Source organism: Sipha flava, unplaced genomic scaffold, assembly GCF_003268045.1.
Source record: "Sipha flava isolate LNK unplaced genomic scaffold, YSA_version1 3_pilon_pilon, whole genome shotgun sequence".
NCBI classification, from domain to species: domain Eukaryota; kingdom Metazoa; phylum Arthropoda; class Insecta; order Hemiptera; family Aphididae; genus Sipha; species Sipha flava.
Genome location: NW_020273108.1, coordinates 1,773,882 through 1,792,792, shown reverse-complemented (window position 1 = coordinate 1,792,792; position 18,911 = coordinate 1,773,882). Strand labels below are relative to the sequence as shown.

Sequence of the window (18,911 nt, the reverse complement as noted above, 5' to 3'; positions counted from 1 at the left end):
TTTTTGATCAAACGGGATGTTTCAATGTTAAAGCTGACAAAATCTAAAATATAAATAAAATACACTAAGACTAAATTAAGTTTCTCCATAAGCAATTTATTTCATATAAATTTACAAAACTTAAAAATTCAAATGATCTGCAGAAAATGTTTTAAAATTAAATGTTTTTAGTTAAAGGACGCACCCAATGTTCATTACATTTTTTAATTTTGTTTATCTTTCGACATATAGGTACCCATTTTCCAATTTTAAATCTTTATCTACACTTAAGAAATCAAAAGATAATGAAGTAATCAATTTAAGTTTGGTTTTCAAGAGAAGATAGGCCTACTTTTTTATACTGGATTTAACTTAATTCATAAAGATCATAAACCAACAGGTTTCACATCAAAAACAAATTAATCAATAACATATTGTAACTACTTGAAAGTAAAATAAATAATTTGTACAACCAAAAACCTCTAATATTAAAAATAACACATACAATTAATGCATCTCTTAGACCAGCGTTTACCAAACTTTTTTTAAACTCAATTTAGCCACGGTGCCCTGCTGTGAAAAATATAAGAGACAGGACAAAAAAAAATACTCATTGATAACTAATTTTATTAATTCTATTAAAATTTAACTTAATTATAAATTAGTGAATTTTTAAACTTAAAAAAAAAATAAATAAAAATTATTGTTATTATTATTATAATTATTACATAAAAATATTATAAGGTTATTTAATTGATTGTTGTTTCGAATTTAAGATAATGACTAACATTATCAGCCGATAATCGGAATATAATAAACAAATGAGAGTAAAAATAAATCATAATGACGATGCCAACGTGCAACGGCGCGGCGACATCGAAAATAATTCGCTGAAAACAATTAAATTGGTTATGTGCACATCAATTCCATTATAACGCGTGTAGCATGTTTCAACTTGTTTTAATTTTTAGATTGTACAAATGTACACAGCAATAGTGTGCACTACTGCACCACTATAACCAGTGCTTGACTTGGCAAAATTAAAGAAGGGGACCCTGTTTACTTTAAAAAAATAGCGTCCTCAAGACTTGTTAAGCTTTATAATTATAACGCAATAATAGCAAGGGGACACTAAAATTTCTGAAAATCAGTTGGAGTACTCCGTCCCCCTGCGTCCCCCCTAAAGTCAAGCACTGTAACAGTTACAGTAGTGCACAGAAATATTTTGAGAGTACATGTAACTAAAAAAAGTTACCCATACACCCACCAATTTTTTTTTTAAAAAAAAAACATTTTTTTAAATTGTTGTCTGTAACTGTAATTAACTCTTAAACAACTATACATTTAAGAAATTAAGATTTATTATAATTAATTAAAATTAAAATGTCTACACCCATTACCGTATAGGTATAATGTTTGTGTTATAATAATAATGTTATTTGCTTACCATACTCCATTATGTTTGGTATCAAAGTTGTCCAATTATATACCCACCAACCCACCCCCGACGAGAGCACATGCAATTGCACTCCTTGATAACCTGTCTGGGCCAGTGACGGTGCTAGATTTTGCGAGGCCCTGGGCAAAATAAATGTTAGGTCTTATAATTTATATTATTAAAATATTTTAAGTTCAGTTAAATCAGACCCGCGGGGCCTTAATTATAATTTAAGGCGCGGGGCCCTGGGCAACTGCCCCTATTATTCACCTCCTCGCGCCGTCCCTGGTCTGGACGCCACTGCTGTGTTATAGTCTAATACATACACACTGATACCGTTCCGTCACGGACAACCACCTGCCCGTTTGGGTTTTGGAATAACCCAATCCTAATATTATATTATTTTCATAATAATCTGATTTTATATTTTTATATTTTGAAAAATAATCTTCATACCATTACAGGTATTTAGTTTTATTATTATGGTTTATATTTTCAATTTTTTTTTTGAGTTTGGGTAGATAGTGTACGTGTACTTGTGCACATATACACGAGCTGCCACTACTTATGTGGAATAAAACTATGCTTTATAGTAAGTACTTACATACCTAAATCCTAATGATCAAAACTAATATTTTAGTTAGAAAATAAACAAATAATAAATACTCACATTTTTGTTCATCACACTTTTTCTTGCATTTTAAATTTACATCTCTAGAATTATTTAAACAATCAAGTATCGATGATAGAGGTAATTCATCATCTGAGAAACTAAATATGAAATTCTTATAATGTAAGCTTAGTTTAAAATGTTTATTAAATTTACTCATCAAGTTCACTTTTATCATCTTTGGAAATTACTGTTCTTCGTTTTGTATTAATTGTATTATTCTTGTTTGTCGTAGAGCCGGCCATTGCAGTGTTTGAGTTGAAACAATAAATAAATTACTTATTCAATATATATTTGGGATGTCTTGCAAATTCAAAAGATAACTTCTAGAATTTAAATGCATGAAAAGCTTAAATTAAAAATAAAGTACATATAATTTGTAACAAAAAATGAATAGCATAATATAACAATTTGCTATAATAAAAATTGTTATTATAGTATTTTTATTTTATTATTACCTATGATATAAATTATTTCAAGTAAAATAATGTTAAATTTTTTAATATACTTTTTCATGTAGTATATTTTATTATACATTAACATACATATGTATCTATTATATAATCAACTTTATTCAGGACTTTAGAAATAAGTTAAAGTATGCAAATAATTTGTATAATAAGTGCTATGCCACACTCACCTCATTGTTTTTTATCATTATTTATTATTTAATAAGCATAAACGATTGAAACCATCACCAAATTATTTATACTTAAATAATTTTCAAATATAATTATGAATATTTTTCCTAATTACAAATATTTCAAACAATAAAAATTAAATACTACATTATTTAAAAAAAAAAAAAACCTTTTGTTCATATAGTCTTTAAAATAATATTTACTTTAATATTTTCTTTTTGTTAGATATATTTATTTTAAATACATAGTTATTATATATTGCAATATTATTTAATAGCATAATAAATATTATTTATCTAGGTCCATGTTGCCTATGGAGTGAGCACAACGCTCACTTTATGGACATTAATGATATTGCATGTCGATATCATATCAAGAATTATTTATAAAATTATTAAGTTGGCAAGAATACATTTAGAACTGTTTCGATTGAATGTAAAAATACAAAAGAATCAAGAAATAATTAAATAAATGGTTTTCAAAATACTTACGAGGTGAGCTGTGCTCACCACAGTGGCGGCGCGAAATATTTTACTTCATGAGTCCTGTTAAGATTTTGCCCACCCACCCATCCACCTAAAAAGAAATTTAAGGGTAACTCGTAAAAAGAGCTCCTTCTCTCTCAAATGCATATTTACAAATACCCACTCGATACCCAATGGTCAATACCCACCCACTGACTTGAGTCCAGGGACTCAAAAATCTGCCGTCACACCGCCACTGGCTCACCACGATACTAGTGGCTGATTAAAAATGTTAAAACTCTATACCTAACATTAGAGCATTTTGATGATCTAAAAACTCAGCTCCAAATTTGCAGTTATTGAAAAACCAATACAAATGTTTCATAAAGGTATGTACAAACAGGACAACAATATGTTGACAACAAATTTGTGGGATGGAGATACTTATATCTGGATACATGTTGTCAACTGTGTGACACATTCAAACCAATAGTTGTGTGTCCACATTCACATTAGTTAGTTCTACTTTTCTCTCCAATTTTCTTCCGTTCCTGGCTAAACTGCATTTTTAAGGACTTCATTTTTCTCAATATTTTATGCACATTTTTTTTTGTGTGGTGCTATTTTGGTCGTTTTACCAAACTTCAAGTTCCTATCCCGATATTTTTTGGTCTATATGTCTAACAAGGCAGGAGCAACTTTCAGCATTTATATAAGTTCTATTATTAATCATATAACATCATATAATCATATAAATCATAATTTATTAATCATAAAATGATGCAAAAGTTTAAAAAAATTACAAATATTTATAAACCATGCGTACAGACAACAAGTACAGGTCGATTTCAATTTGCGATATTGTTGATAACACCATTCACACTGAGCAATATTTTCTATTTAGAATGGAAAACATGAAAACAAGCAACACGCAACAAATTTCTTTGAAATCATGAAGTCTGATGTTGATGAGTATCCATCAACTTGTTACCGGTCGTTAGGATACTTGTTAGTGGTAACACCATTAGCAACAAGTTGTCAACCAGTTGCCAAAATGTTACTTTGTCTATACCTACCTTAAGAGTGAGTACATTAAATAATTTTAAATACTTTGTTAAATACGATAAAGCAGATAAAAATTATTTTATTCATATATAACTCATTAACATGAGTAGGGGTATCTATTACATTACTTTTAGCAGTAAAAACAATACTACATTTAATAGTGCTCATCAAAATTAACTCTGTGATTCGTAATAACTGTCAACCATTTAGTCATACAATAGGATTCTCAAACGGATCGGTTACTCCAAATAACTTCAATACTTACGGGGCAAAAGTAAGAATACGGTGCGTTGCAAACTTTACTAATATAAACATCGAATATTTTCATCGGCTAAACATTTGAAGAACACATTGGACGAATTTTTTCATGACCGTCAAACACCGCAATCCGACGACATGTTGACAATCGTTCGTACGGAAAAATGTTGGTGACAAGTAGTGGAATATTTATTAGACCATCATGTGTAACGCGTGAAATATCGAGTGAATACCGTATATATCGTATGGATATGATCAGAGATGCGTAATTATCGTGTTATCATAGCCAAATGATCGGCATTTGTATCTATCTGCTTTGATCGTAAATAATTTCTGATAATGATTATGAGTCGCGGGTTGAAACCGCACGCACATGGTTGTTAAAGATGAATGTCCAGGTTTATTACTGCAGAAAGTATTTGTAATTGTACCTATGGCTATAACCAGAGGTGGAACTAGGAATTTTTAAACCTGGGGAAAATGTTAAAATTACGCCCTATCATAGACCAATAATCAAATACTCTACTCGAAAAAATTGTTTCTAATAATTAATATACAATCATACTTATTGAGTTGATTTATTCTAATAATATAATAATATTTAATTAATTTTAGTCCGTTTTGTTGTCAATTAATTAATTACTTGTTCAATTTATGTCTATAATGGATAAGATGAAAAAACTATAGACTTAAATGATTTTGGCATGTGTTGAGACTAGAGGAAACAAATGCCATAAAAGTTGTTATGAAAATGAACGTTTAAGGGAAAAGAGGATGAAGATCAAAAACCGAAAAAAAAAGAAAAGAAGGTTGGATACGATTCAGAGACATATAGAAAATTGAGATGAGTGGAAGTTTAGAACTAGGGCCATCCTGCCATAGGCCTTAAATAGTTGGGGAAAAGGCGAAGGGGAAAAAGAATGAATGAAACTAAAAGATAAGACTCTTTATTTACCACAATGACAATTTTTCTTCAAAATTAAGTTAATGGTTAATAAAAAAATTTTGCTAGATAAATGTTATTGACTTTGAATGAAAACCAAATATTATAAATTTTAACTTAACACATACATCAGACATCAAGCAAAAAATACATTTTTATAAAAGACAAAAAATTTTAAAAATCGCCTTGTTCTACTTTACAACCAAAATTGTAAAGAATATAATGACAGATATTTCCTGATTAAAATTAACATATAATTGATGATTAACAAATTTAGCATATTAAGATTAGATGAAAACCTTATATTATAAGCAATATTGAAAATATAACCAATGAACAATTTATTTTTTTTTTTTTTTTTTTTACCGTACAACAAAAGAATAGTTTAAATAGGTTTAACACTTAATAGCACACAGACAATTAAATAAAAACTTACATCAATTTGAAAAACATTAAATTATACAAATCATTAGGTGTCGATAACTTCACTTTTCAGTATAATAGAAGAATAGTTAAATTATTGGATTTGATTTATTCTTTTTTTCTATTTGTTCCTAAACAAAATATACATACAATTATATTAATTTAGTGAGGAGTGTTGATTAATTATATGGTTAATAACTATTAATCGTTGCTAGATTTCAGATTAGTTAAGGCTATAGTGGTCAAGCCTTAGAACATATAAAAAAACTGTGACATATAAGATCCTTATGACATCTGAAGTTATAATAAAATAACTTGAGCAAATATTTTTTTATTTAACATATTGCTTCTAATTTCATATAAAAAAGACTAGCCACTGGTGAAAAGAATTGCAATACTATTATTACAAAGTGAATAATTTTAAGAGTATTTTCATAAAACATATTAAAAGATTTTGGATTATCTTTAGGAAATTCTTTTTTCAATTTTTTTTTTTCACAAAAAAATTATTAAAACTAACTAATTTTTTTTCTATAAATATAAAAAATACATAAAATGTAACTAAATTATAAAATAAATTAGATCTTACTTACGAATCTTGAATGCTCAAATTTGAGTTATCATATCTTAAATTATGTTCACCTAATTTTAGGAACAATGATTTAATGTAACTTCTAAAGGAAGAAGTTGTTTCATCTTCATTTTCATGCATTACTAATAACATTTTCCATGACATTGAACCAGAAAACAGAAGTTGAGCAAACATTTTCAAACAATTTTGTAATTTATTTGTATCAATATTTTGGCAAGTTAAATAGCGTTGACTCTGAGTTATTATTTGAGAAAGTCCTTTGTTTGTTTGGCAAAAAAGCTATAAAAAAGAGGAAAAGTTCATGTAAAAAAAAAAAAACAGGATATTTGTCACATTGGAAAGCTAATCATAGATTTTGGTTTTTGGTGACTTGACTTATATTATGTATATATAATACACAATTCAAAAATGCTTTGTTTATAATTTTAGATAAATGATTATGATTAGTTATTTTTAATAATAATTAAAAAAACTGTGTATAATTTATAATTTTAACTTAAATGTATTAAATAATTATTTTATGAATGGTACTTAATAATCAAAATAATATGGTAATAATGTTTTTTACATTTTAATTATTTATATAATATTATAAACAAACAAAATTGCAGTTGACTTAATAAATGAAAACAGAATCTTTACTTGTGGTTTAAGTATGAAATCCTCTTTAAATATTTGCTCATGACAACAGTAAAAAAATATAAGGCGCATTTCAATTTCTTGATCATTCTTCATCATTTGAGCACATTCATTATACCCTATAGTTTTGCTTAAACATATTATACTTGTATTTGTCTTTTTTTCAGGTTTTACCTCTTGAACGAATGTTATTTCTATAAAATACATTTTATAACTTGAAGAATATTGAATATAGTTTATATTATAATATTAGAGTGAGTATCACTTTATGTTACCACTATAAAAAAATATAATAATGGACTTTTATAAAATAATTATAAAAAGTACATACTTTAAGAATATGCATTAGTTTGAATAATTTACAGCTAAAATTAATAGAACAGTATTGAAAATTCAACAAATGATAATCATATAAATTAATTTTGTTTAAAAGTGAATTTCAATTTTGTAAAAAAATAATATTAAAATTGCATTTATTCGATTTTTCACAATTTTTTAATTTTTTTAAACATTATACTATTATGTAAATATATTTATTAAATATTTAAGTATGTGTTGCTTGAAGTAAAACTACACCCTTATGTAGAAATAGAATTAATAATTACCTTTTTTTTTTACTCAGATAATTTTCATGAGAATTGAAATCAAATTTATAATCACAATCATCTTCACTCTCAGATTCTTCTGTCTTCTTTACTGCTAATTTATATTCTTTTTCATGCAACTCATATTCAGAATCATAGTGGTAATAATCTGATAAAAAAAATTAAAAATTAAAAAAATTAAAATTAATTTTTAAATATGTATAACCTATTATATTTTTTGGATCAGTTGTAGCTTCTAAAGTTAAATAATGGGTGATTTGATAATCAGCAGCTGGTACTAAGTCAATCTGTTTAACCTTGAATCCATTATTTTTTAATTGTAATATTAATTTAATTCTGTTTTGAATCTAAAATGTAAAAAAAACAATATATTTTAGATTAAAAAAAACATCAGTTTTTTATTTTAAATAAATCCTAGATGCTGATTTTTTTAATATATTAGGCTATAATTTCTAGCAAAAAAATTGAATAGCATACAAATCTCATTTTTATTGATTTATTTAGGACATCCAAGCTCTAATAAATCTCTAAAATTGAAAAAATTAATTAAATTTACTAAATGAAAAGAAATTTTAAGAAGTAACAACAAAATGGAACACATATTAGATGAGGAAATATGTAATACAATTTATAAAAGCAGGAAGAATAAGATGGTTAGGTCAAACAAATAATGGGCGAGGAAAGAATGTCTAAACTAATAATGCATACAAGAATGGAAAGAACAAGAAGAAGCACAGACAAAGAAGTAAATATTTGGATGAAGTAAAGAAAGACCTACAATAGGTATACATAACTGGATAAATGTAATTAAAGATCAAGACGAGTAGAAAAGAATTGTTATGGAAGCCAAAGGTATTATAGTCTGTAACGCTTAGAATTAATATTAAATAAAAAGAGAACAAATTGTAAATGAAATTAAAAAATAATTCTAAAGGTAACTAAATAAGAATTATAATAATAAATATTATTTACCCTTTCATCAATATTTTCATTATACAAAATATAATTAAGTTTATCAAAAACACCATTCATTTTTTTTCCATAAATTTCATTCAATTTCTTGCCACATATTTCCAAAATAACAATAGCTATTTCAATTGTAATTTCTGTTGATGATTCATCAAGCAATGTTAACAACTCAATGGCTAGCATTTCATCAGCCTAAAATTTAATATTTATATATTTTGTATATTTTTTATAACCAAAACATGAATAAAACTTACTACACTATGATTAATCAAATGAGCAATAAATATTACTGATGCTAAACACTGAGAATTTTTGTTATCATATGCAATTTTAAACTGCATAATACATTTAGTCAACAGTAATTCTCCTATAATCGGAAACTAAAAATATTGACACATATTAAAATTAAAATACAATTTTTAAAAGGTATTTTATATAATTACTTACTACATAATTGATAACAGCGACCAAAGTAGCATAAACATGAGTATCTTTAATAGATGCTATTTGAGCTTGAGTAATAAATTGACAAAATATACCTTTTCCTCGCAGAATATTTAGTTTTAATAACTCTTTTCTCACAGTTCCAATATTAACTGCGTTGACCTTATTTATTAAAACGTAAATAGTTGTTTTTAGTTTATACCAGGCAATTCTCTGATACACATCACTAAAATTATCAAATAATTAAATTACTAGTTTATAATGTTTAAAAATGGGCATTCTTTCATAGTATGGATAAATTTCAAGAAAATACTTAACAAAATTAAAAATTTAACCATACCACAAATATTTGGCTTTTAATTAAATTTGGCAGTACATTCTATGTTAGTAAATTTTACTCCCCAACAATAGTTATAGATTTTTTGAGTATTCTTATTGTACTTAATTAGACACTTAATAAAACTAATCATTTATGTTAAATTATTGAAAAATGTCAAATATAGTTCTTAATTATTTTAGTAAATTTAATTTATATTGTAATTGAAAATTAATTATATTGAACAGTACTCGACTTAGCAAAATTAAAGAAAGGGCACTTTATTTACCTTAAAAAAAAAGAGCGTCCTCAAAACTTGTTAAGCGTTATAATTATAACATAATAATAGTAAGGGGACACTAAAATTTCTGAAAATTAATTGGGATACTCGGTCCCCCTGCATCCCCCCTCAAGTTAAACACTGATATTGAAGCATAAAAGAAAATCCTATCACAAACTTAGACATGTACAACATAATATTAATATTCAACTTTCATATTACTTAAATAGTTTTCTTGATGTAGAAAATATAAAATAATAATTAACAACAAGTACCTTGACTTATCCATTAGGCCCTCTTCAATGCTTTTATGTTTCATATTAGATAATAAAAGGTTGTCATAATTACACTTCATTTTTGATTCTGTAATATTAAGTATAATATCAAAATACAATAGTGAACTACACATTTTTTTATTAATAGTAAAATACTTAATGAAACTAAATAATGGTGAACTGAATACTTGTATTTATTAGTAAAATAATATCTAATAATATAGCATAATATATTTTTTTAAATAAGTAATAAAAATACTGGAAAAATATGTGTAGTGTATTGATGATAATGTAGTTAACGCAAAAAATGTTATTTCATAAATGGGTTATAGGGATTACATGATAAATATAAAACAAAAAGCTAAATTATAGAAAAATAGTTCAAAAATAAAAACCAACAAAAAAAAATGAATGTTGATTTTTTACATGCTTTTAGTTAACAAAGATTTCAAATAAATATGTTTTAGTTGCTACAGATAATATATAGAACTGAAATACTCAATACTTGAATTAGCTTTGGAGCCTTAAAGAGTAAAATTAAATTAGGTACTTGCAGGGGTATTTGGTAATTGACAGAAAATTAAATCCATACATCAATAAATATAATATAATATAATGAGTAATTAATATAGTAAATTTTTTTCTTGAATTTATGAATTTATAATTATATTATAAGCAACAAAAATATATAAACCCCTAGCATACGTATACTGTAGAATGAAAAAAAATTATCCATTTAATTTATTTAATCTAAACCATAATAATTTTAAAAAATTTATTAATACAAAATTAAAATATAAAAAATCATATCTTTCAGGGATAAAATTTAATAAAACCTTAAGAGACATTAATATTGCATTTGACATTTCATAGTGCCGAGCATGATTTTCAAAAAACATTATGTTATACACATTTTTCTTTGGTTTATATTTACTGATTTATTCTAGAACAATAAATGTTTCTGATATTAGAATTAACTTTAATGACAGAATTAAAGTGAAAGAACAATAAAATATAGGTTAACAGTCTGCATGTAGGTACAGTCATGATTAATTGTATGAAAGGCAAAATAAGAAAAAAGTACATGTTATAATGGATAAAAATGGCAATCATGTTATTGCATTACACAGCACAGTCATTAGGTTAGTTGATCCGTTCTCTATCAAATCGGTCGAAATGGTCCGATCAACGTGATACCCGAGACTTGGTCTTAGAAAATGGACGGGAATCGACGCTGTCAGTCTACAGACAAACTACTATAGATCTACGTCCGCACATAAGCGGTTGGTTTGCCGTGCACAACAGAAAACGGAAACGATCGATCAACAAGCGGATTCCATGCGATTCGAGTTCTAACGATATGTACCTATGTCGGACATGGTATCGAAGTGGAGATGGTGATGTCGGTTTCTTGGATCGCTGTCCGTTTGACGCCTGTTAAACACCGGAGCGCGAGACGCGAGTCGACGGACGAATGCGCGGTGGCTAATCACGAGGTGCCGACGGATGGCGAAACGACGGAAACGAACGGGTAATAGAGAAGCATGGAAAAAAAACAGTAGCCAAGGCACAGAAAAAAAAAATAATGATAAAACGTTAACGGTCACGTTCAACGCGCGCACATCAACTCGGCGCTCTTATCATGGACGCCGCCGTCGTTCAGCGAGTCCCGAAAACCAACTCGTCGATCGCGCGTTCTATGTCGTTACGGTCCTACGGCACTGGCGACGAGCACGGGGACGCGGTCTGCAGCGACGAGCGAGACGGAGCCGAATCGATCGACTGTGATTGTCGCCAACGTCGAAGGGTTGGTGTCAACGCGCCATCGCCGAAACTGGGAAAAATACAAAACCGTAACAATTCGCAGCCTCAACGGGCGGATTAACAAGGGTCGCGCACCGCACGGGCCACCTACGACCCCACCCCGGCGATTCGCAGTGATCGCGTTGCGCGCGCGTGGACAGCGAGATGAAACTGCGAAAAGTGTGATGTGTACCTACTGTGATTCGTCATCTCTGAACACTGATTATTGATTAGTTATCCGAGAGAAATTGCCCGGTCGCAGATGTTGCATGACGCTCGCGTATCAGAAAGGACATTTTTCTCACTGTAGTTATGGGAGGGGGGGATAGGAATAGAAAAAAAAGAAATAAAATTATTATTCGAAGAATTCGCGGTGTAAAACCTTTGGTCGTGTTACCGCACTGGCTCTATAAGGCTATACTGTACATAAGGATTACGAACAATCGGGGAACCGTGACATTTTTAGACTGCTACTTATCGATAATTTTTATTTTAGAATCACTATATTAAATAACTGCTACTTGTTAGATATCGTTATTCCAAATAACGGCTACTTGTCAGGTATTATTGTACTAAATAACTGCTACTTGTCAAGTATTGTTATTTCAAGTAATTGCTACTGAAAAATAGTGACTGCTACTAGGTATATGACCCATATATTAAAATAATAAAATGATTATAAGCAGTGGCAGATCCAGGATTTTTTTATGATGGATGCTATTTTGTTAATAGTAATAGTCTTAAAGTACTAATTATGTACAATTTGGGGGAAAAAAATCTATAATCTATAAATAATAGTTTCTATAATCAATGATAATATCTAGAGCTGGGTCGATACCGATACCCGATATTAGGACTAGCGATAACAGAAAATATATATTATATTTACAATGTTACCAACTAATAATTTATAATAGTAACAAAAGTAGCAGTCACTGTTATTTTCATACTGGAGTACCAGGCTGTGATTGCTACTTTAAAATCACTGCTACTGCTATTTTATCTCATCACTAATTTTTAGTAATAATTGAATTTTAATCGAAAAATTTAAAAATTGATCGACATTTTTTTTTTTTTTTTAATTATTGTTAATTTAATATTTATTTACGTATAATATAATATTAAATCACACTGCTTTATAATTTATATATCCTATACAGTCGAATAATGTTTGACAACTGTTCTTTAGATGGTAAAGAACAGTATCTTGGGCGCCCAAATGATTTAATCCTGGTCTATGCGTAGGCACCTACTTCTTAATTTCTCAATAATTATTTAGTTTACATGATGATTTACGATTCTTTATGATTTACATGCCTATAGCTTACATTTTTTTTCATTTTAACTCACAAACCCATACCAAAAATTGACATGTCAAGAATGTAGCCCATAAATCGCATGAGGTTTAACATATTGACGTGGTCCCGCTATGATGCAGGTTAATTGCCGTGTCAATATACCATTTATTTCGCAATTACATCACTAGTAAAATAATTCAACATTTATGTGTTAATAGATTTTAAACAAGTTTTTAATGAAGAATAGATATACATAATGCATGTATAATAATAAACATTTATTTATATAGGTATATATATATATATATATATATATATATATATATATAGATATATATATATATACATACACACATATATATATTGGAATTCAAAAGTGTAATAATTAGATATTAATAATTTAAAATCAAAAGTGTTAACATAAAGCTTTTTTCTCTGTTATCTTAATCTAATTTTTTCGTTCGTCTTTATTATTTTCCTATTAAAAATTATTTTTCATCGTACATCACCATATATTCACGGTGATAATCACTACATAGTATCTATAACAATACAAATACAAAAAGAAAAATAATTAAAAAAAACAAGCTTGTATACAGTTATTTTTTTTTCCAGCAAAACTCAATTGGTTACTCTAAAAGGGAAATAAAACATCTAATCAATTTTTTTACTATCGTTATTAAATTTTTTTAAATTAAAATACATTATCATGGGTGAAGCATTTATTTATATTATTTATTTTAGTAGCTTTCTTTTATAAAGTTATAAATTTTGGTATCTTCAACAGCTGAATAAAAGTTTAGAAGACAAGAACTTTTTAAAATTTTGAGTGGATCTTTATTATAGTTCATACATTATAATCGTATTATTTTCATAATAATATAGATCAGTGGTTCTCAACCAGTATGCCGCGGGATCGACTAGGTGTGCCGTGAAAAATGTCTGATATTTGAAAATACCGACTAATGAAACTATGACAGTTAAATGTCAATTAATTGTGCAGATACATATGTAGGTAAACTGTACGGTTTTAACCCAACTAGATATCTTAGCGTTTAGCCAAAATTGTGGTTGTTGTCAAGTGCATCAGTGTGCCGCGAAAACTTGTGATGTATAATGGTGTGCCGTGAACAAAAAAAAGGTTGAGGACCACTGATATAGATATTACACCCAAATCTTATATTTCTATGCATCTAATAATCAAATTACTGTGTTATTTTTTTAATTGTTGAATAAATAATAGAAAATAAGCATACTCATAATTATTTTGGCATGTTTATATGGTCAATCAAATTCACACATTATCATTAGAGATATTAATAAATTAGAAATAATAACAAAATTATATATTAAAACTAGATTACTTACATTTTTATAAGCATATACACAGAATCATTTTTGTTTTAATTGTCTATTTAATTTTTTTTTCCTAACCGACTTTTCTAGAAAAATAAAAATGTATTTTAATTATACTACACTGAATATTTAATATTTTTAAATTACCTTTTCTTGAGTTATAATTTTTTAATTTCGATTATATGTAATACATCTTGTAAAGACCTCACTATTATATTACTGCTTTCATGATTAGCAATTTTAGATTCTTTAATTAACTTTATTGCTGTAATTAAAGTTTCCATAGCATCAGAAAATTCTCCATTTTCAGAATTTGTAATAGCACGTGCTATTGCGGAACTAGATATGATTCTATTTCTTCTTATAATTTCATTAAATTTTTGTGGTGAAATTTCCATTTCGTTGTGTTTACAAGTTACCGATGAAGGTGTATTAGAGAAGCTTGTTGCATACTTTGGTAACTGTTGGCCTAAGGTTTTAAATTATAGTTTATTTGTGATTAATTATAAAAAAAAAATTACAATAAATTGAACAAATTAAATTGTATACTTAGCGAAATATACAACTATTTTGTGCAGACTAAAATAAATTAACCATATTAAAATAATATAGATTGACAGAACTAATGTTTATTCAAAAATACTTTTTCTTAAATATATATTTTTAAAAGATTTCAGTAAATAGTCAATATAATATAATAGTTGGATAGGAGACACACAACTTGAAATAACGTTATTATTCAAAATGAATGTGTTTTTATTACAATTAAAAAAAAATTATTTTCAAAATATAATAATAATAAATTAATTGATAAAAAATAAAATGCAATTCTCAAGGCTGTCATAATTTAGTCAAATACAAAATTAAAAAGTAATATATTTTAATGAAACCGCAAATATCAAATTTTTATTATGCATTTTCTTTGTTACTCTGACTATAAAATTTTAATAGCTTTTATAATAACAATGATGGTCACTATAATTAAAAGTACATTTAATAAGTATTTAAATTTTTACTTATTTTTCAATTGTTACATTTTACTTTATACGAACTAGTTTTAAATAAATGTATAGTTGGCTACATAAATTCTGAACTGTGAAAGTTTGGATTTATATGACTTTAACATACTATACACAGCCACGTAATTTAGGGGGGGGGGGTAGAAGAGATCTCTCCAAAAATCGTAAACCACGAATAAAGATGTACGGTATGTTACCTCTTAATTGCAAATTTTTAAACCCCAACAGAAGGTTCATCCCCCCCCGTCGTAATGAGTACTTATTTACGTGCCTAATAATTCAAACACAGGGCCAGATTAAGACATATCGCACCCCGGGGCAAACCTTCTTAAAATTAAGAACTTTTTCGCAAATAGTTATTTTATTCTAAATATAACCTATATTATTTCAAAACTTAGTACATTTAAGATCTTGCACCCGGGGCAGATGTCCCTCTTGCCACCTCTTTAATCCGGCTCTGTTCATACATGTTGCGCACACAAATAAGCTATATAAATAACAAAACGTACCTTGAATTGATATATCTTGAGTGTAAGCTAAGTTAGAAGAATGATTCCCTACATCAAAACTTAGTAAATCGTGTCTTGACAAAGGCTGTACAAATATTAAAACTGTTATTTATATAAAAAAAAAATGTATATAAGTATATTTAATAATGATTTTAAAAATTACCATTGCTTGAAATTTTTTGTGCAAACCTTGTTTATAGGCATCTAAATGTTTTAAATAAAGCAGCAAAATAATTAAAAATATTTAAAAAATAATTAAAAAATTACTTTAAGTAATTACTTATAGAGAGATTTAATCTGTTTAATAGGTATCGATCACTTGAACGAGGCAATCCTTGATTATAAGAATTTTCTGAACTATTTAGCTGCATATCTTTCATTAGTATGGATGTACTTTGTTCTTGCATTAATAATAATGGATTTTCAGATACAGATTCTTGCATAACTCTATTAGAAATGTCAGGTATATTCTGATTAATTAGCAGTGAAGGCATTGGCTGAGTGTTAGATTTTGTTTGAAACTAAAACAGTATACATTTTAGGAAATTAGAAAATAAATCTTAGTATTGCAGTATATAAAAAAAAATGTTACAAATAAATAAGCTTCAAACGTCACGTAAGTAACAATAGGCGATTTTCCATATAACTTTTTGTTAGGTAGTTTATTTAGGATTAATTTCACACTGTGCTCTGATTGCAATGTTATTATACAAAAACCTTTTGATTGACCACTTTCATAGTTTTCAAAAAATGTAACATCAATTAAATCTGAAACACCTATACTAATTATACAGTCTGATATATCTTCATCAGTTGTCCACTGTAAAAAATGTATTATTATATCTATTATTATATCTAAATAATAAATAAAAGAATATATTATAACTTTAAAAATAACAAAAAATTTGATATTCAAGTATGTATTTTCTTTACCCTAGTCAAATTACCAACATATAATTGGTTCCGATTTCGTATTATTCTTTTTGAATCATTGATCATTAAAAAATCTATTTTTTGATAGTCTCCAATTGGCTTTTTTTGTCCAGAAAAAATCATCAGTCGCAGATAGAATATCATTACAAAAAAATGTATCGTCATATTTAAAAAGTTCCTGATTTAATGCATAAAATAAAATATTAATTAGTAACTTGCAATAACACTATAATAAAATGATATGAAATAAAGTTAGGTACCTATATCATTACAATTTAAATAATTATAATAATTATTATCAATACACCATGTTATATACACTAAAAATCTAATCATAAACATAAATTAAAAATGAATTATAAATTAAAATTTTTTATCCTAGATTCATAGTTTATAAATGTATTATCCGGTGCCATAAAAACCAGGTGTGCCGAGTATGCATTGCATACAGACCCCAGGAGACTTGTATTATATTATGAGGCCTCAAAAGGTCGAATGCTCAAAAAATGTATAACAATGAGGGGCCTCAAGATTTTGATTTGCACACGGGCCTCGAGTAGTTGGATCACAGCACTGTTAATAGCATATAATTAATATGTTTGGTAAAAAAAATTTTCAACATATTAAGAATAATTTTATAATTGTTCATTAACAGAGTTGGATTTTATAAAAAAAAGAAGATTATAGACACAGTTTTTCTAGATTTCAAAAAAATCTAAATTAAGTATCAGTGAACACGAGCATTTTAGAAATATTAACTATCGCAAAAGGAGGATGTATATGCACGACGTTATAGTCCAAAAATAGTAAACGATAAGTGCAAAATAACGTCCTGTGTAAAATATTCGTAGAAGTCAGATACCAATGTTTATTACCTCGGACCTGGAGTATTCATGATCCAGGTCGTCAAGTTTGTCGTTGTTATTCATGTTTTTATTATTTTACCGTTATTATTTACTCAGTTGAAACACACGTAGCCACTCAATACGCAGATGAACGGTTTATGTATAAAGAATATTGAATTCCTATACTACGGATTAAATTTTGACAGTTGACATGGATACATATTTGAAGACTGACGACGTTGCAATATCGATTAAAAATAAATGGCGAATGAGATGTATCTCTATGGTTTCATGTCAGTTGATGCAACGCTGAATCAAAATATCAAAGGAAAAATATTCGATATAGGCCAGTGATGTTCGATGGCAGGCGTATGGCGGTGTCTCATTACCAACTCGTATGGACAAAGAAAATAAATTCAGAGTAACATAGTTATAAGCAGTGCTCGATTTAGAGGGGTACCTGGATAATTAGTCACCCGGTTCTAATTTTGAGCGGCCCTCATATTTTTTGGTAGTTTGTAATATTTTTGAATATTAAAAATTTGTAATTATTACAATGTAACATAAAATATTTCTTTTTATAGAATCATAATATTATATAATATTAAATATTATCTATGATATTGACATCGTAAATTATTAACGTTTAATAATGTATGACATATAAACTATAAATATTAATATTACCAATAATAATTATTAATGAAGTTAAAAACAAACTATTAAAGATAATTTATAGTTTTAGACAACAATAATTATTATCGTCATCCTTTACGGTTTCTTGGTAAAAACCAAGGCAATAAATACTAAAATTGTAAACAAATCGATTAGTAGTTTAAGTGTTTATTCCAGGGGTGACCAGCAAAAAGAGACTCGCGAGCCACCAAATAAATTAATACATATGGAAGAGCCAAAATGTAAAAAAAAAAAGGTCATATTATTATATAATTTTTAAATATATATAATTGTAAATAAGATAAGATAAGGTATCGTATTTAATAAAATGTGAAAAATACGATAACAAGGGTATGGTCGAATTGCACTTATTTTAGTCAAATTGCACTTGGGTTTAAAAAAGGTAATGGTCGAACTGCAGTCGGGTAAAAAGCAGATTAGAAGTCGAATTGTACTTGGGCTCAAAAAAGTA

The 18,911-nt window shown here is 27.4% G+C and overlaps 2 protein-coding genes across 3 annotated transcripts; both read right to left on the bottom strand.

Annotated features, from left to right (window-relative positions):
- Window positions 1-5,830: 5,830 nt before the first annotated feature.
- LOC112688681 (pre-mRNA-splicing factor CWC22 homolog) lies at window positions 5,831-11,860 on the bottom strand. 2 transcript variants are annotated; one of them, XM_025561996.1, is made up of 10 exons: window positions 11,368-11,858; window positions 10,002-10,089; window positions 9,134-9,356; window positions 8,941-9,066; window positions 8,690-8,878; window positions 7,923-8,064; window positions 7,720-7,865; window positions 7,116-7,307; window positions 6,475-6,752; window positions 5,831-6,012 (listed from the first exon to the last, which is right to left on the bottom strand). In XM_025561996.1, exons 1-10 carry the CDS (start codon window positions 11,378-11,380, stop codon window positions 6,003-6,005), a joined length of 1,407 nt encoding a protein of 468 aa, XP_025417781.1. In that variant the 5' UTR covers window positions 11,381-11,858; the 3' UTR covers window positions 5,831-6,002. The 2 variants fall into 2 exon arrangements, with proteins under 2 accessions (XP_025417781.1, XP_025417782.1); XM_025561997.1 differs by lacking the exons at window positions 5,831-6,012; window positions 6,475-6,752 and having other exon boundaries at window positions 7,182-7,306; window positions 7,718-7,865; window positions 11,368-11,860.
- A 2,756-nt stretch (window positions 11,861-14,616) lies between these two features.
- On the bottom strand, window positions 14,617-17,848 carry LOC112688753 (cleavage and polyadenylation specificity factor subunit CG7185-like). The gene is made up of 6 exons (XM_025562104.1): window positions 17,795-17,848; window positions 16,579-16,806; window positions 16,267-16,507; window positions 16,150-16,190; window positions 15,987-16,071; window positions 14,617-14,927 (listed from the first exon to the last, which is right to left on the bottom strand). The coding sequence occupies exons 1-6, from the start codon at window positions 17,846-17,848 to the stop codon at window positions 14,617-14,619; spliced, it is 960 nt and encodes a 319-aa protein (XP_025417889.1).
- Window positions 17,849-18,911: the final 1,063 nt, after the last annotated feature.

Coding starts and splice junctions, on each gene's coding strand:
- LOC112688753 (XM_025562104.1), bottom strand. CDS start 17,848: ATGAATAACAACGACAAACTTGACGACCTGGATCATGAATACTCCAGG. Junction 16,807..17,794: donor ATGAATACTCCAGGTCCGAG/GTAATAAACATT, acceptor CATTTTTTACAG/TGGACAACTGATGAAGATAT. Junction 14,928..15,986: donor TCAAGATATATCAATTCAAG/GTACGTTTTGTT, acceptor TTAAAACCTTAG/GCCAACAGTTACCAAAGTAT.
- LOC112688681 (XM_025561996.1), bottom strand. Junction 9,357..10,001: donor GGCCTAATGGATAAGTCAAG/GTACTTGTTGTT, acceptor TGATAATTTTAG/TGATGTGTATCAGAGAATTG. Junction 9,067..9,133: donor TCGCTGTTATCAATTATGTA/GTAAGTAATTAT, acceptor CAATATTTTTAG/TTTCCGATTATAGGAGAATT.